The sequence below is a fragment of the Empidonax traillii genome, unplaced genomic scaffold (assembly GCF_003031625.1).
Source record: "Empidonax traillii isolate 1590-97213 ecotype Southwest subspecies unplaced genomic scaffold, ASM303162v1 scaffold222:size850627, whole genome shotgun sequence".
In the NCBI taxonomy this organism is placed as follows: domain Eukaryota; kingdom Metazoa; phylum Chordata; class Aves; order Passeriformes; family Tyrannidae; genus Empidonax; species Empidonax traillii.
In genome coordinates, this window is record NW_020955415.1 from 633172 (window position 1) to 649824 (window position 16653).

A 16653-nucleotide genomic window follows, 5' to 3' on the forward strand; every position below is an offset into this window, starting at 1 on the left:
ATTGTTTCCCCCTTGAACTGAGGTAAACTGAATATGAAGACTAGCGACAGCCTGTGCCTTATGCTGTTTGCCCACAGATGACTGGGATGCTGTGGGAAGGTGGGGATGATGCTGCAGCAGGCACTGTGCTGCAGCCACTGTGAGCACAGTCACAGCAGAGCTGCAGTCATGCAGCCGTGGCCAGTGCTCTGAGGGTGCAGGAGCTGGATTTCAGGCACAGTGTGACAATGATTTAAGCTGGACCAGGGCAGATTTCCTTCTCAGCATGGCCATGGCCTGTCAAGAACTTAGACAAACTTGGGGAGGGGAACATTCAGCAGCAAGTGCATCTCATTAAGAGGTAAGTTGCTAAAGGAGGTAAAGAATAAGTGGAATAATATTCTGTTCAGTTCTGATCAATCCTTGTTACTCCCAGGAAGGGTTGGGTACGTGCACAAGAGCACGTGGTAAAGAAAGTAATATTAAAAGATAAGTGAAGTTGTGTAATTTAACTGCTGTTGTATCATTCCTTATATAGGCTGGGGTGGTGCTCCTTTTCCACCAGCGAGGTGGTAAACGGCCAGGCTCACTTCGTGGGCAAGGGCATCCGCATTCTCCTGCGGAATGATGGAAAACTTAGTTATGCTGCTGTCACCATGAGAAGGTTAGAGCAAATACGTGATATTAAGGCAAGTGTTTTCCTGCAAATGCTGTGCTCCCTGTGTTGCTCCATCAGTCTGAGGTATCTTCTGCCACTGCCATCATGCTGGCAGGGAGAAGCAGGCTGGAGCGTGTGAAGGAGAGGAGGACCGCTGCTTTTGCTGTCAACTTTAAGTTTAGATGTGGACTAACTTAACAGCAGACAGATTTTTTTTTTTTATTTTACCTCTTATGAAATCATGCAGTTAGGCAGCACTTTGGTAACTTTCTTCTTAACCCTGAGCTCTCAGGCACCTTTTCAAAATCATCTAGTGTCAAATCTGCCTTTATAAACACTTACATTTTCCTTTTTAAGATAAACATTGAGAACATGAAACATTACTTTTCTAAATAAAAGAAAATCCAAAGAGACTTTTTGTGATCATTAAGTCTTTTTTTCCAAATTTAGCATTTGTTAAGTGTGATTACCTGACAAGTATGTAAACATACTTCTTCTGTCACCCCGTGCTAAGCAGAACACTGTTTAACACAAGATGTTTAAGCACTGACCTGTGTGTCTGCTTCAGCATATATTCTGACGACATCCTCTGTTCCTGACGGACGGACAAAAGCTCGTGACAATTTGTACTTCTTTACAAGGGCATCAATTTTCTCCTGCAGTCCTGGAGGTGTAACTGCACGTCTTTCTGCATCCGTTGTGTCAATAACGCGCCTGTCTGCAACCTGCGGCATCAGAAACAATTTATTCGTGGCAGGGATAAGTCATTAAATTCAGGTTTCGATCTGTTGTGCTGCCTGAAGAAGAGTTCCATTGGGGAGTTATTAAATGGCTACTCAAACACTGGGGATCCCTAGGATCCCTGCTCAGCATGTATTAACCATGTCCTGACAGGGCTCAGCTGCTCCGTTGGCAAAAAGGGTCAGTTCTGAACATGCCGCCTCAGTCAGACTCTGAAGTGAAGGTGCAGCTTCTCCCAATAGATCAGAAAGCTTAAATTCTCTTCTCTGGTTAATTTTAAGCCCAGAGCTTCCTTACTTTATCTAATAGAATGCTACCACCTCGCAGCCTGTTCTGCTCAAGCTCTTTGAATATTGGAAAGGATAAAGAAGCAAGAGCTTGAACATTCAAGTTACACAAAGCGGCACAGCAAGAAAAATCCAGCTGCCCAGCAAGCAGGGCCCTTAGAAAAATGGGATTTTTCTAATTTGAAAGTTAAGAAGGAAATTTGGAGAGTTCTGTTCAGGTTTTTCCATTTACATAGCTATTATTTCATCATTTTTGTAAGTCGCATTTTTATTTCAGTCCAAGTCAAATTCTGGTCCCTCCTCTGGGTCGTTCTGTGGCTTGTTTGGCCTACTTCTGCCCTTTAATGGGCTGTTTCAGCTTTCAAATAAAGCTTATCTAAATATCTGCAGGCACAAAATGCTCACAGCAGGGCCCTGAGAGGCTGCCGTAACCTGAGCCAGTGTGGTGTGTAACTCACCTGAACTTTGAGCAGCCGATTGGGAAGGTCAGTGTAGAGGGCATCCCACTGTTGCACAGTCAGACCTTTCAAGGCCAGGATTGCTTCAATAACCAGCATGTCTGAGATGGCATCGCCAACAGTCTGTTAACAGAAAGGGAAGAAACACTGGAGCAGTCTACAGTGAAGAAAGGAAGGCAGGATTTGATCAGTAAGCTTCCAGCTGAAGAGAGTGCCAGTACAGCCAGGTCGACTTGCCAAGTGTAGCTGAGCTTGGTTGGTTTGGTTGGAGGGGCGAGGAATGTTTGTTTTGGGTTTTTTGTCCATCCCATGCTGCCCAAAGTAAGAAGAGCAGATTTGTACAGCTCTGCCAAGGGCAAGTGATAGTCCTCACCTCTACTAAGGAGGACTGGCACCTCTCTGTTGTTCAGGGGTCTTTGGCACTACTACAGACAAAAACCATCTGTTCTAAGGCATGGAGTCCCAGGGCTGTGTGGATCCAAGCACTGCAACACCCCCATCCTCCTGTACTGTACAACTTAGTGAAAAACTTCAGATAAAAGATTACTACTTGTTGAATCATGAACAAGTCACATCCTAGCACTAAGTTCCTGTGCTATCCCGCTCCCTCTACGTCCTGCAGCCAGCAGACTGCACCAGACAAAAAGCATTCTGCATCCACTCATGAGAAAGTATCACATCTTTCTAAAGACTGGTCCAACCCTCCTCTTCTTGGCCCCTTCTATCATGGCACTGGACTTCCTGCTCCAGCAGTGCCCAGCAGTAGCCTGACAGGAACTCACAAACAGGGTAAGCCTCATGATTCCAACAGAGCAATTAATTTCTCTCAGTTTTTACCTGATTAATCAGGTCAATCATGTTTTCAAGCACCTTTGCTGCTTCTCTTTTTTCATCATCCTTCTCCTCTTTCACCAATTGTCTTATTTTAGTTTCAGCAGCTTTACTAAATAATACCTAGAATAAGAAGATGAGAGCTTGTCAAGATCAAACTAGGATATGTGCAGCAACAAGGAAAAAACTTTTACCATCTAAGCCCAAATAATCATCATTAATATTTGCTGTCATGAATCCCCATGCCCTCATAAACCACAAAGAAGCTGGTGGCAATGCTATGATAAATACAGAAGGGGAAAACAAGTTTGTTTTCAAACAAGGAGAGAAAAGCCTAGTTTATAAAAGTAAGCAGAGAGTGAAAAGACGTTCTTCTCCAGCTAGTCTGACTAAAATTTTGTACATATTGGCTGCTCATATGCATTACACGGTCACACTTACTGTACCGTGTCCATTTGCCTCGAAATAAACACCAACATCAAACTCCTGGGCCTTGTGATGCAAGTGCTTCACTCCTGTTTTGACGCAGTGCACAGGTACCTGCAGCCCAAAGATATGCAGAGAATGGCAAAGATGTTACAGACCATCCTCAGAAGGCAGGAACTGCACGTCAAGTGAAGTGCGGGAACTGAGCACCAACCTGGATAGACTTACAAATTAACCCATGTTTCACAGCCACTGAGTCCCCAGAGCTAAAATTCCCCCCTGTTTCTGCAGACCCAATTAAAAGAGATTTCATTTATTGAAGTGTAAATAAAGACTAATGAAAGAAATCAAGAAACAAACTCCAAACCTAGAAAAACCTAGTTCAGCTTATGGCTTCAGGGAACACAACAGATTTCTATACAAACAGAAATAACACCTCCACTCGATTTTTGTAATGAACACATTTAACTTGTTGCAGAAAATTAAACAATCAGTGTCAAAATACCAAGGAGCCTTTACCAACTCACTTTGCCGCAAAGCTATAAAGTCCTCAACTTGTCCAAAAAGGAAAAATTGATTTTGTTTAACTTTTTTTAAATTAGTAAAAGCTGACTAGAACTTTTTCATCTTTGGTCTCTTGGGTCTCCTTTGCCACCAAGAATTTAGTCAGTACTGCGGCTTTGAAGGAGTAATTGATTTTTGCCCTATTTAAGTTTTCCAACAATCATATTACAGAAGCATTTATTTTCAAAGTAAACAAATTTGCATTAAACAACATTTGCAGAAAACTACCAAGTTAAAATATGGATAATACCTTTAGTGTTTCCTCGAGGTAGCGTGTCGAACTCCCATTGGCATACGCTGTTTGCACCACGGCCATCTCGAAGTTCTGCCTCACCTGAGCAAACCAAGAAGCCAAGTGCTTTAGTGTCCCATGGGCACAGAGCCCATAGTAGGATAAATTGAAGAATAATTAGAATTGTCAAACATACACTTAAAACTCCTGGGTATCAGAGGAAGGCACGAGCTCACGGAGAACTTCTTTATGTTTAAAACAACATGAATTCTGTCCAAGTCTTTGTATATCCTGTTTTGTTTTTTCTTGTGGCTGGCTGAAGCAGCTCTCCAAGCTCAGACTTTCCAAACTGCTTTTTCAGATTCAGTTAGCTCTGTGCACAGGCCAGGCACATGGCATTACATGAGGCCACATACACAAGCAGTAAAGTCAAAGCTTCCAGTGCAAAAGCAAGCACAGGCTGGGGGCAGCACAAGTTCTCCTCACTGGCCAGCGTCTCTGACATAGAAATGAGCTGGTCTCCAAGAAAACAAAACCAGGTTGCCTTGTCTATGTTCAGTATCATAGACACTAAGTCCAAGAGGACTTCAGCAAAAAAAGAAAAGCTTTTTCTGTGTCCTGTGCGGAGAGGATGCTATGTGGCAGAGGGTGGTTTGGGAATGATAACACACAAACCCTTGACTGCCACAACCAAGTCCCTCAGACACATTACCATCTAAAGTGCCACCATTCACTTCTTATGTTAAAGTTACCTTGGCAAGAAGTTCTTTAAGGAAGATACTAATTAAGGTTGCTATTTTATCTCCATCGATTAGGTGAAAATGGCCGCTTTCGTCCTTATAGTAGTAAACAATTCTATCTGCATCGCCATCAAATGAGCAGCATCTCTCACTGGGCTTCATGTCTAGCCCTAGTGCACACAGGGTTACAAATGCAAGTTAGAGACAGAAAAAAACACAAAGTGTTCAAATTAGTCCAAGTGGATCTCATGAGGAAATTAGCTCTGTGAACACACACAAAAATAACGCTGTCAAACAGACTGAGAGACATGTAACAGGGAACCTGTACTGAATGGCAACTGAAAAGTGCATATTCAAATCAAAAATACAAATACTAACATCAAAAACGCAGGTTCTTTAAACATTAATGATGCTACACCTTCTCCTCAGTGTACGAAAAGCAGTCCCAGAACTACTGCATGTAGTCATGTCTCTAAAATTGAGAAATAAGGGCTGGGTATCAGTGATGGCACAAGATTAAAAACCTTGCAGCAGCAGAACATCCACCCCTTTCCTTACACACCCAGTCACCAGCAAGCAGACATCCATACAGCACAGACAGGCCATACACATCACCTTCAGACGGAGGCGAGTCGGCAAAGTGAGCCCACGTTTGCAGTGACACCCAGGGCCCTGCCTGGCACCGGGGCAGGAGCCTGCGGCAGCGAGTGGCAGCTGAGTGGCCTTAGCTGGGCACGGGCACACACCCAGCCCTCCCTCACTGCTCCTCTGAGCAGGGTGTGGCACGCTGTGCAGCTCTGAGTGTGGCAGAGGAGGACTCCGGGGCCATGTCACTGCACTTCCCTGCTCACAGCAGGTCCTCTGTACTTCACCCTCCAAGACAACAATTAATTATTTTTCCCTTGCATCAAAAAGTGCTTTTCCTTCGGAAATACTTCTGACCTGTTTAATTTTATTCCATTCCCACTTGCCAGACCTGCACCTCCCCTTTGATTTCTTTCCTAATGCAAGGCAAGCGTGCGCCCTCACAACAGCAAAGCCATCGCTGAAGTACAGTTACAACAGGAGGTGGCAGATAAATCCTAACATTGAAAAAACCACCCCTCTCCAAATTAGCTATCACCAAGACTTCTCAGAGCTGTACAAAAAATATACAAGTGGATCTGCCGGCTATAAAATGCCTCACATTTAGTGTGCTTGATATTAAACTAACACAACAATGTATATTATGCATAAGGAGTACCTGCCTCAAAAACCTTCCAGGCTTAATTCCAAGAGAGGAACAGTCCTCAGTGGCAGAGCAATGCCACACAGAAATGAATTACTTTAGTTAAGGTACATCTGCTTTTCTTTAGATGTCATAAGGTTGTGTTAACCTCAGAGTCTATTTCTCAGAAACAGCAGCTAACCATTCCCAAGGCTGATTTCAGAGTCCATCAGGAAACCAGACAGGAGCTCCTGTGACCCCTTCTTGGAAAAAGTATTTTAGTACATAAGCAGACAGAAAAACTGGCCCACCTTGGTGACACCTTGACCTTCAGAGCACAGGAAATTATACCCCAAACCTTGCCTGTTTCTTCTCCTGCTTGCCTGAAGTGATACAGGACACTAAATCCCACTGCCCGTGAGGTCCTGAAGCCAAAGCATGAGGTAATGGCAACTGCAACATTTAACAGGCTGACACTCCCTATGACTTTAAACAGGAAGCTGATACCACTTAACCCTTCAGAGAAATCAGATAATTTATTTCTGTAAGTGATTAGGAAAACACATTTTCTTTTCAGAGCACAGCCCTGCATGGAGATGACCAAAGAGTCTCTCATCAGACACAGTTAAAGCCAGGATCCAGAGGTGACGCACAGGCCTCCATCCCCAGCAGTGACTGACACTGTGCTGCTCCCATTATGGCATTTCTCCAGCATACAAGCAGCACGGGAAGGGGAAACCACAGCACAACTTGGTGTTCAGATCTGGCCAGCAGTTGCAGTGAGAATGCAGCTGTCCAATGGAGAACCCATTTTAGCCTCAAATAACCTCATATTCAAACCAGCCTGCTCTTCCAGTTCAGGGATTTTCTTTTATACACTAGGCAGGAAAGCAGCACAAATAATTTCCTCTCTGGTTTATGTCAGTAACTAATATGTCAATATACCAGTCTGCTGGCACCAAGCTGTTAATTATCCCAGATCTTCTTCAGGAACCCGGAAAAGTATCTGCAAACCCAGCCCACAATGTAAATGTTTCTTCACATCACAAAGGGAAGTAAAATAAACAACAATAAGCCAGTCCTGACTGATCTTTGGACTACACCAGCTTAACATTCAGAACAGATTGCCAAACATATTTCAGCCACTCAGAGAGATACTGTATCCCTCCAAACAGTTTAACATAAACTAGGGATGTGCCAAACCTGGCCATACGATTCTCTCTCTTCATTGTACCAGCAAAACCACTCATGCAGTCACTTAGTATGAAAAAGGGAGCTCTGAAGATGACCTTGCTAGACCCTGCGCTTTCAGGCCTGGAGAGGAGGTGAAGTGATATAAAATTACCAACTACATACCTCCAGGTGGTTTCTGATGAACTTTCACAAAATCTGCACCACATAAATGATTGAGTTTCTCCTTGGTTCCATCATTATATATGTGAATTAGCACCTCTCGTGGAAAGTAGGGCTTCATTTCGGATAGTTTCAGGGCTCCTATTCCATTGGCACAGTCAATCTTCAGGTGCCTCTGCCACTCTCCAGAGCTGTGAGACTTAGCGCAAGGGAAGAAGGGGCAAAGTGAACCCTTGCCCTAGTGAAACCACAACTAGAAGCAAGCTGAATTCGAAAATTCAGGCGCAATTTAAGCTAACAATCAGAAGATAATAATTTTGTACACTTGCATGAAGAAGACAACACCCACAATTCACCTGTTTTATCAGTTCCATAAAAGCTTTGGATAGTTTTTCATAATAGCCTTCCAGTGTTGCTTTCCCATACTGCCCTTGGGTGTTTTGACAGCAGACCATGTAATGTAGCTGTGGTGTTGTCACCAGACCATAATCTAGCATGAAATAAAAGGCACAGTATTCAGAAGTAGAATTGCTAATTAACTGTTGATTCAAAGTTGTCCAGTATACAGACAAATGCAGTGCAGGAAATACATGAAATTTTTCAAGTTCTGTTGCAAAAAGATGACACGACTCCCCACCCCACCACTCCTTGCATTAAAGCCATAGAAATACCCTGAAAGGACACTGTTACAAGCAAGAATGGAAACGTGTCTGGGCTACTGCTTTAGGCCTACATAAAAGAGTCACATCTAAATAAAAAAACTTGAATCAAACTAGAATTGTAGAAGTGTAACGTACCGTGGTACTGACCACCCAGAACAAGGATCCCATCTATTACTGACTGGGAGAGTTTCTCACTGCTTGGCCTGGAAAACAACAAATACAACTGATAACCTTTGCAAAGACATTTACACATAGTCTTGGGAAAGAAACACGTGTGGAAGACTCTACAAGCTTCCTGTCAGTAGGTTTAGACTCATAGTGAAGAAGAAATCCATACCATTTTCTATTGGAGGCAATTCTCAATAAAGAAGTTTGAAAGCCAACACCCAAGGGGAATTGCAAAGGCAAGTAAACTGCTGAACACAGGTGGACATCCCATGGTGTTCCCCACAAAAATCCCCCACAGTGAAGCATCGCATCCAGAAACAGCAATAAGAAGTTCTCATAGCTATCAGGGAAGCTAACGTAGGAACAGCATTGGGAAACTTTTGCTTATCGTTATAGTCATAAATTTAGGCATAGAAAAAGCATAATCTGGCTGCGGGGACCAAAACACCCCAAAAGCACTCATGAACACAGCACTGGCACTTCCATAAAAGTAGCATACATCTACAGCATTTTGTAATTACCTGGTGTCTCTACCAATAAAAACCAAAGCATCTTTGTGCAGGTCCACTGCTGCTTTTTGGCAGATCTCAGTGACCACTTTCTGTAATTCTTGCTCCTCTGCATTTGCTAGTTGTGTGGCATACTCTTCCCAGGAAGGGTGCAGCATTTCTCCAAGAGGATCAACCAGCTTTATGCCATTGTCTTCCTTAGTAGAAAAAAAAAGAACAAAAGTTACTAAAAGTCTACAAGTGGGGAACTTAGTAAAATCTCTTTGAAGACAGCAAACACATGGTTCAATCACATTGCTTCTTTAAAGGTGGAGAACTGCTGGGATGCAAAAGCTTAGATGTTTATTTAAAACTCCAAAAGAACCATAACCAGCATATTAAGTAACTGATTTTTTACTCCTTGTAATATGAAACTCATTTGGCATTACAATGACGTCAGGGGAAATTCAAATAACCTGCAATGCTCCACAGCAGCAGTAAGTCTAAGTGCCTGATTTGTAATTGCTGCATTTGGGTGTTTTTTTTTTAAAAACTTACAAATTTTGCTCAGAAGTTCCTCTCTTCTCAAGTGTGCTCCTAGCTTGATAACATCAGAAAGTTACTTTGCAACATGAAATATTTTTGATGTTACACCATTTCCACATGAGAAAAAAATGACACTTGGGTCAGAGGGAAAAGTAACTTCAAATATGCCAGAGATACTACTTACAGGGAGCAGGCTAAATGTGGGCTTTAAGCAGGTCCAAGTGTCTTTCAGGATCTGGTCTCTCAGCGCCATGATGAGCTTTGATTCCACCAAACTGATCACATCTTTCCATCATTCTACCAAAACATTTCACATCACTCCACCAAACTGGTCCCATGTTTAACGAGAAGGCTGATCTTACCTCAGGGTTGTGAGATGCTGTAACCATGACACCAATAGTTGCTGCCACAGCTTTGGACCTGAGGACTGCGAGCAGGCCCATGCGGAACACGATGTGATCCAGCTGCTGGGCCTTGGAGCGAAATCCAGCGGTGCCGTACTGCAGAGCCAGGCCGGCAGGCTTGGGATGTAAGGCTGAGTACTTCCTAAGGGCTTCAGGATCCATTTCTGGAGCAGGAAGTAACACAGCTACAAGTGAGAGAACTCGAACCGCTGTAATTAGTGCCGCGTTTTACACTTTAACTTTGAAGCCCAGAGGACACTTTAAACCACTCCCTTGGTGGGAGTTCAGCCAGGCACCACCCGAGTGACAGAGCCTCTACATTCCCTGTGCAGCACTGGATAAACAGAGCTCGACCAGATTTAAACAGAACACACACGGGGAGGAGGCGGAGAGCCGCGATTCCCGGTCGGTTGGATCCGGGGGTCCCGACAACTTCCCGCCCGCTTCTCACCGCGACATCACCGCCCACCGCGCTCGGTCGCGACCCCTCAGACCACCTCCCGATCCCCAAAGCAGCCTGCCCTCCCTCTCCAAGCCCTCGCAGGGAATCCCCCAGCAGTGCCCCCGGGACGTTTCCCTCGGGCGCCGGCTCTGCCGAGGCGCTCCGTGCGGACCCACCGGCGCACAGAGCCGCCGGGCCGGGCCGGGCCGGGCTGGGTGGGGCCGGCCGGACACACGCCACCATGGGCACCTCAGCAGCCGCCTCCCTGCACGGCTGATCCCCTCGGAACCCCCCGGCGCCGTCGCCCGGACCCACCTGCCGGGAAGGACGGGACGGGACGGGACGGGACAGGACGAGCCCCCTGCGGTCCCGCTGCCGCCGCGCGCAGCGCACGGAGCCGGCGCGGCCACGCCCACACGCGGCTCAACCGACCAATGGCCACGCGATGGGCGGGGCTTAGTCCGCCACGTGGCGCACAGGCCACGCCCACTGCCTCCGAGCCGCGGCGGGGCCGAACCCAGCCCTTCCCGCTCCCGCCCCGCTCCTGCGGGACAATCCGGCTGTGTTCGGGACCCGTCGGGCACCCCGGGGACAGCCGGTCTTGCACAGCTTCACTGACGTCACGCTCGGGTTCCAAACTGCCGCCCCAGTGTGCTGGTTTGGGCTGGGGCGGAGTTGTTTTTCTTCGCAGTGGCTGGTACGGGGCTGTGTTTTGGGTTTGTTCTCAACCTAGGGTTGATAATGTAGAGACGTTTTTGTTATTGCTGGGCAGGGCTTACACAGAGCCAAGGCCTTTGCTGCTCTCCGTAGTGCCACGCTGGCGAGGCAGCTGTGGGTACGTGGGAGGCTGGGAGGAGACACAGCCAAGGCAGGTGATCCCACCTGACCAAAAGGTTATTCCAGACTCTGTGACATCAAGCTCAGTATATAAAGTGTGGGGAAGAAGGAGGAACCGGGGGGGACACGTTTGGAGTGATGCCGTTTGTCTTCCCAAGCCACCGTTGCACGTTACATCTCCCCGCTCCCTACATCTCCTGGGGGCGGCTGAACACCCGCCTGCCCAGCGAATTAATGCTTGTTCTGATTGGCTTGTGTGCGCGGCTTTTGTTTTTCATATTAACCTGTCTTTATCTCAAACCCACGGATCTTCTGGCGTTTACCCTTCCGACTCTCCCCCGATCCCGCGGTGGGGGGGAATCCGGGCTCGGCTGCCGGCTGGGGTCGAACCACGGCACGCCGACACGGCCGTGCCTGCCCGCGCACATGAACGCGGGTCTCCACTCTGTGCCCTTCCCCATCCCTGAGCCCAGCACGGCTCCGCCTGTCCCTGAGGAGCACAGGGGTGCCAGCCCTGCCCGCCGTGTGTGGAGCACTCCTGCGAGGGGACTGGCTGCTGAGCGCTGTGTGCCCAGCCGTGTTTAATCAAATTCTGCCATTACACAATCGTGGGGCTTCCTTGTTGGGTTGTGACGTGGGGCTCAAACCTCACCGTGTGCTAAACACCGCGACTTGACTCCAGGCCTCTCGTTCCAGGCGGGCGTGGAGGACAGCGCGATGGCTGTCACGATGAAAGAATGCCTGGAGCTCCAGCTGCTGGAAGTGGAAATGCTCCTTTCGATGTTTCCCAAAAGGGGTGAAATCAACCTGGATAAAGATGCTGTGCCCAGCGTCCAGCGCTACCTTAAAAACGCTAATGGAGCTCTGCCCCCTCAGCTCGAATATTGCATCGCTCTTGATGTAGGGGAGCCGAAGGTAAGAACTGCCAAGTAGACTTCTTCAAGAGCCAAGACTAACAGAAAAGTCTTGGCTGTCATTTATTTGAGTATTAACTTTCTCTGGTCAATAAAGGCTAATAGAATGGCACATAGAAATAGACACCAATATCAGTGGCACACACAGCATTCACAAGAGGCTGTGCAGTCAGAATTTACTGATTTACAAATAGTTGTGCATTTCAAAGGCAATGTTCCTTGCATGGGAATACATATGTTGGACTTTACATTATTCTAGCAAAATCACTCTATTATTTCTCTCTTCCACCCCCTGCACATGTACTAACATTATTGATCTGCATTTGAAATACAGTAATGTAAAAATAGCCCCACACAGCAGAATAAAATTAAGAGGAGTCGTACAAATAGTAAAACCAGCCTATGAGTAGGGAAACCAAACTTACAGTATAAGGAGTGACAATATCTGATTGAAGAAAGATCAACAATATGACAAGTAAGTGATGTAAATACTTGCACAGAGAATATAGGTCTGAGTGTATAATAGTGCAATGACTAGATATTGAGAACAAACTCAGCCTAGAAGCCATTTTCCTCAGAACAAGGATAATTAAACATTAGAAGAATTTTTACTGGGTAATGAGCTGACCTCGTGATTATTTGGAAAGTTAGAAAAAAATCCACTACTCCAGCACAAGCCCTACCTACACGGTTCATAAAACTTCCCTCTGAAGGCTGGTGAAAGGGTGCATTTTAGAAAGATACGTAAACTCGTACCTACGGCAGATTGTCAAGGAACTTGGAAAGATAATTAGTCATTTTACAATTAATTTTCCCCTGCAGGACTAATCATATGATTGTACACTCTAGTGAGAATCCTCTAAAGGTCTACGGGAGCCTCAAGCACTGAGGACACATAAATCCTCTCCTGCTCTTGGACCAGAGACAGGATTCAGTTTCCTAAGAACTGTGGTGCTCTGTTTGAAGGCACTGTAGGAGTAATCAAGAGAAATTCAACAACCCAGGTTTATAGGAGATCAGACAAGATAATCTAGATATTCCCCCGACCTAAAATGCACATAAATCTTTTTATCCCCTATAATCCTGAGAATACTTCCCCTTTATTGTGAATACTTGCTTAAAATAATAATAATAATAATAATAATGCATAAAATCATAGGATGGTTTGGATTGGGAGCAACCTTAAAGATCATCTAGTTCCACATCCCCCACCATGTGTCTCTCTATACAGTATGTCCAATCATAAATGCTATTTCATGTACCTCTTGGCCTTGTTTTCCTGGGGTAGATCCAGCAACTGGCCCGAGTTCATTGATCAAATGTGTGTTTGGCAGGGGATAAGATTCTCAGAACCCCCTGATTCTAACATAGTTCATCGCTGTAGCAACACCGAGCACATACTGAGAACACACAAGAAATATCCCTAGAGGGTAGTAACTGTGCACCTTATCCCAAGCCATAGCATTAGTTCTGTGAACAGCAGAAGAGCAGCCTGGATAACATGAGAAATTTTGAGAAGGTGGCAGCATGATGCAACAAAAGAAAAGGAGCAGACAAAACAATGGGTTATTGGGACAAAAGGAAAGTGAAAGTAATTGCAGTCATTGGGATACTGCAATCTTAATTACATCTCATAATCTGCATTTGACAGGGAAGAAGAATCCAGCATGCCTTCAGCAGCTGCAGAATTAATTTTCTCTGTGTGTGTGTGTGTTCTGTTTTCAAGGTAAAGGTGGAATTGCAGGTACACCTTCCTCATATGTATCCTCAGGTAGCTCCTCAGCTTTTTGCCAGATCAGATGCGCTGCACAGAGAGCAGCAGCTGCAGCTCAACACCCGTCTCACTTCTCATATCAGCTCTCTGGATTCAGGTGATCTGTGCATATGTGAAGCTGTGCAGTGGGTGAAGGACAACAGCCTGCCTTACTTGGAAAACAGTAAGATCTCTTCTGAAGGTGCTTCAAAAGAAGTCGGAGTTAAAGAATCGTTGCATCGCATGTGGATCTACAGCCACCATATTTACAGGCAGGAATTGAGAAAAAAGATTTTTGACTCTGCAAAGAAGTTAAATCTGACTGGCTTCTGCCTAACTGGGAAACCTGGCGTCATCTGTGTGGAGGGGCTCCAAGAAAACTGTGAGGAGTTCTGGCGTGTTATTAGATATCCCAACTGGAAGCATATTTCATGCAAGCATGTGGACAATATAGAAACAGAGGGAAACATTGATGATCTTCGTCTCTTTCATGGTTTTGAAGACCTGCAGTTTCAGGCACATGGTGGTTATGGCCTGAGGAATGACTATCACATGGATCTTGGCCAGTTCCTAGAATTCCTGAAACAGCATCAAAGTGGACACATTTTTCAGATTTTATTTGGTGTTGAAGGCAAACTTTCAGACAAATAAGAGAAACTGTGTAAGGAGTACTAATTTTGGAGAGCAGCCACTGAAATACTGTGCCTTACAGCTACTGTGAAAAGGGAAACTTGAAATACTTGCACCATTCTTCTGGGATAATAATGTTAGCTTCTGTTCTGAATTGCCACATATTTTTGAGAAGTGTTCACTAATTTTCTAAGACCCTAGAACTGGCATTTGTGACTATGAGCCATGCCTCAAAGTGCCTGCAAGGTGATAAAAAGCCCACATTATAGTATCCTGAATTACACACTCCTGTCTCCTCATCTGTACTGTGTTGTGTGTAGTTAACTTCTGCATACAGCTGGGGGATATCAAAGTGGCTGCAGTCACAGATGAACGTGGCTTCCAATGCAAGAGCACACCCAGCTCAAGGAAGACTCACTGCTACGTTGATGAGTTTGTGTGTCCAGTGTCCCACTGCTTGGCAAAGCATCCACTTCTCACTTCATTCAAATAATCCATTAAATGCAAAGGCTTGTGTCCAACCACAAGATGAAGTTTTGCTTTTCAATAAAAGGCACAGGGGAGGAGAAAGAAGCCCACATCACCCCATCCCTTGTATGGTTTGGGTAGTACCTGTAAAGTTATGTTGCCAAGCCCACTACATTTGCATTTCACTTCCTCCCATAGAATCATAGAGTGCTTTGGGTTGGAAGGGACCTTAAACATCATCTCATTCTAACTCCTCTGCCATGGGCAGGGACACCTTCCACTCGACCAGACTGCTCAGAGCCCCATCCAATCTGGCCTTGAACACTTCCAGGGATGGGGCACCCACAACTTCTTTGGACAACCTGCTCCAGTGCCTTACCACCTCACAGTAAAGGATTTCTTCCCAATATCTAAGAATCCCTTTTCAGCCTTCTTGTAGGCCCCTTTTAGGTACTGGAAGGCTGCTATAAGGTCTCCCCGAAGCCACCTCTTCTCCAGGCTGAACAACCCCAATTCTCTCAGCCAGTTTTCACAGGAAAAGTACTCCAGTCTTTTGATCATTTTTGTGGCACTCCTGCCGATTCTTCCCAACAGATCCATGTCCTTCTTATGTTGAGGGCCCCACAGCTGGGTGAAGTGCTCCATCTGGGGTCTCACAAAAGTGGAGTAGAGGGGGAGAATTACCTTCTTCAACCTGCTGGTCACGCTGCATTTGATGCAACCCAGGATGAAGTTGGCTTTCTGAGCTTTTCTGAGCTGCAAGTGCACGTTGCTGAGTCATGTTGAGCTTCTTGTTGACCAACACCCTCATGTCCTTCTCGCCAGGGCTGCTCTCAATCCATTTTCCGCCCAGCCTGTATTTGTGCTTGAGATTGCACTGACCCAGGTGCAGGACCTTGTGCTTGGCCTTGCTTGAACTTCATGAGGTTTGCACAGACCCACCTCTCAAGCCCATCAGGATCTCTCTGGATGACATCCTTTATTCCCTGTATTGACTGCACCACACAGCTCAGTGTCATCATCAAACTTGTCCATGTCACTGACAAAGATGTTAAAACAGTGCCGGTCCAAATACCAATCCTTAAGGAATGCCACTCATCACTGGTCTCCACTTGGACATCGAACCGTTGACTGTAACTCGTAGTGACTATCCAGCCAATTCCTTATCTACCAAGTGGTCCATCCATTAAATCCACATGTCTTCAGTTTAGAGACCTGGATGTCATACAGGGAAGTGTGTGTCTGGTTATGTTGATAATAATTTTTCATCTGCTCAACTCAGGGCATTTTATGTTTGCTAGGCCAAGCACCTTGGAAAGGCAAATAGGTAAGATGAAATAAAGTTTAGTGTTTCCTCTGTTTTTCCTCTACATTACATCAGGAAATACAAGTGAAATACAGAAAATAGGAAAAAACTCCTATATATATTATATAATACATAAAAATACATGTAAGTTTAAGAATCCTTTCTATGTCAAATTAGTATGGAGAGACAATTTTCCAGCAGCTTGTAAGAGGAAATTATACTACTGATTCATCAGACAGGGTAGCATGCTGAATGCATATTTGGGTAGTGAGTTTTCCAGGTTATAATGGATCATCATATTTAAAGGTCATTAATATAGTATGTAGTTGAAGAATGCTACTGAAAAGTCCCCAGCAGCCGTGCCTTAGAGGACCACCAGCCTGCTACTGCCTTCCACTGTGTGCTTGAGTGCCATCATGTGAAAATCAGTACTGAGCAATAACAACAGACTCAGCGCTGAGCTGCAGAGGTCTGGCTGATCGAATCTAAAGCCCAGGCCACTCAACATCAGCTGTTTATAGACTGTGTTTCAGTACACTCAGTTGATGACTACAAAAAA

General features: G+C 45.4%; 2 protein-coding genes across 3 annotated transcripts; one reads left to right on the forward strand and one right to left on the reverse strand.

Annotated features, from left to right (window-relative positions):
* Positions 1-483: 483 nt before the first annotated feature.
* On the reverse strand, positions 484-10557 carry PGM3 (phosphoglucomutase 3). The gene is made up of 13 exons (XM_027887789.1): positions 10502-10557; positions 9703-9908; positions 8828-9012; positions 8274-8341; positions 7833-7966; positions 7480-7675; positions 4929-5086; positions 4195-4278; positions 3396-3494; positions 2961-3077; positions 2124-2246; positions 1189-1362; positions 484-596 (listed from the first exon to the last, which is right to left on the reverse strand). The coding sequence occupies exons 2-13, from the start codon at positions 9904-9906 to the stop codon at positions 510-512; spliced, it is 1629 nt and encodes a 542-aa protein (XP_027743590.1). The 5' UTR covers positions 9907-9908; positions 10502-10557; the 3' UTR covers positions 484-509.
* Positions 10558-10642: 85 nt separating this feature from the next.
* Positions 10643-14632, forward strand: RWDD2A (RWD domain containing 2A). 2 transcript variants are annotated; one of them, XM_027887797.1, is made up of 3 exons: positions 10643-10879; positions 11720-11938; positions 13664-14632. In XM_027887797.1, the coding sequence occupies exons 2-3, from the start codon at positions 11741-11743 to the stop codon at positions 14339-14341; spliced, it is 876 nt and encodes a 291-aa protein (XP_027743598.1). In that variant the 5' UTR covers positions 10643-10879; positions 11720-11740; the 3' UTR covers positions 14342-14632. The 2 variants fall into 2 exon arrangements, with proteins under 2 accessions (XP_027743598.1, XP_027743597.1); XM_027887796.1 differs by having other exon boundaries at positions 10644-10883.
* The last annotated feature ends 2021 nt before the right edge of the window (positions 14633-16653 follow it).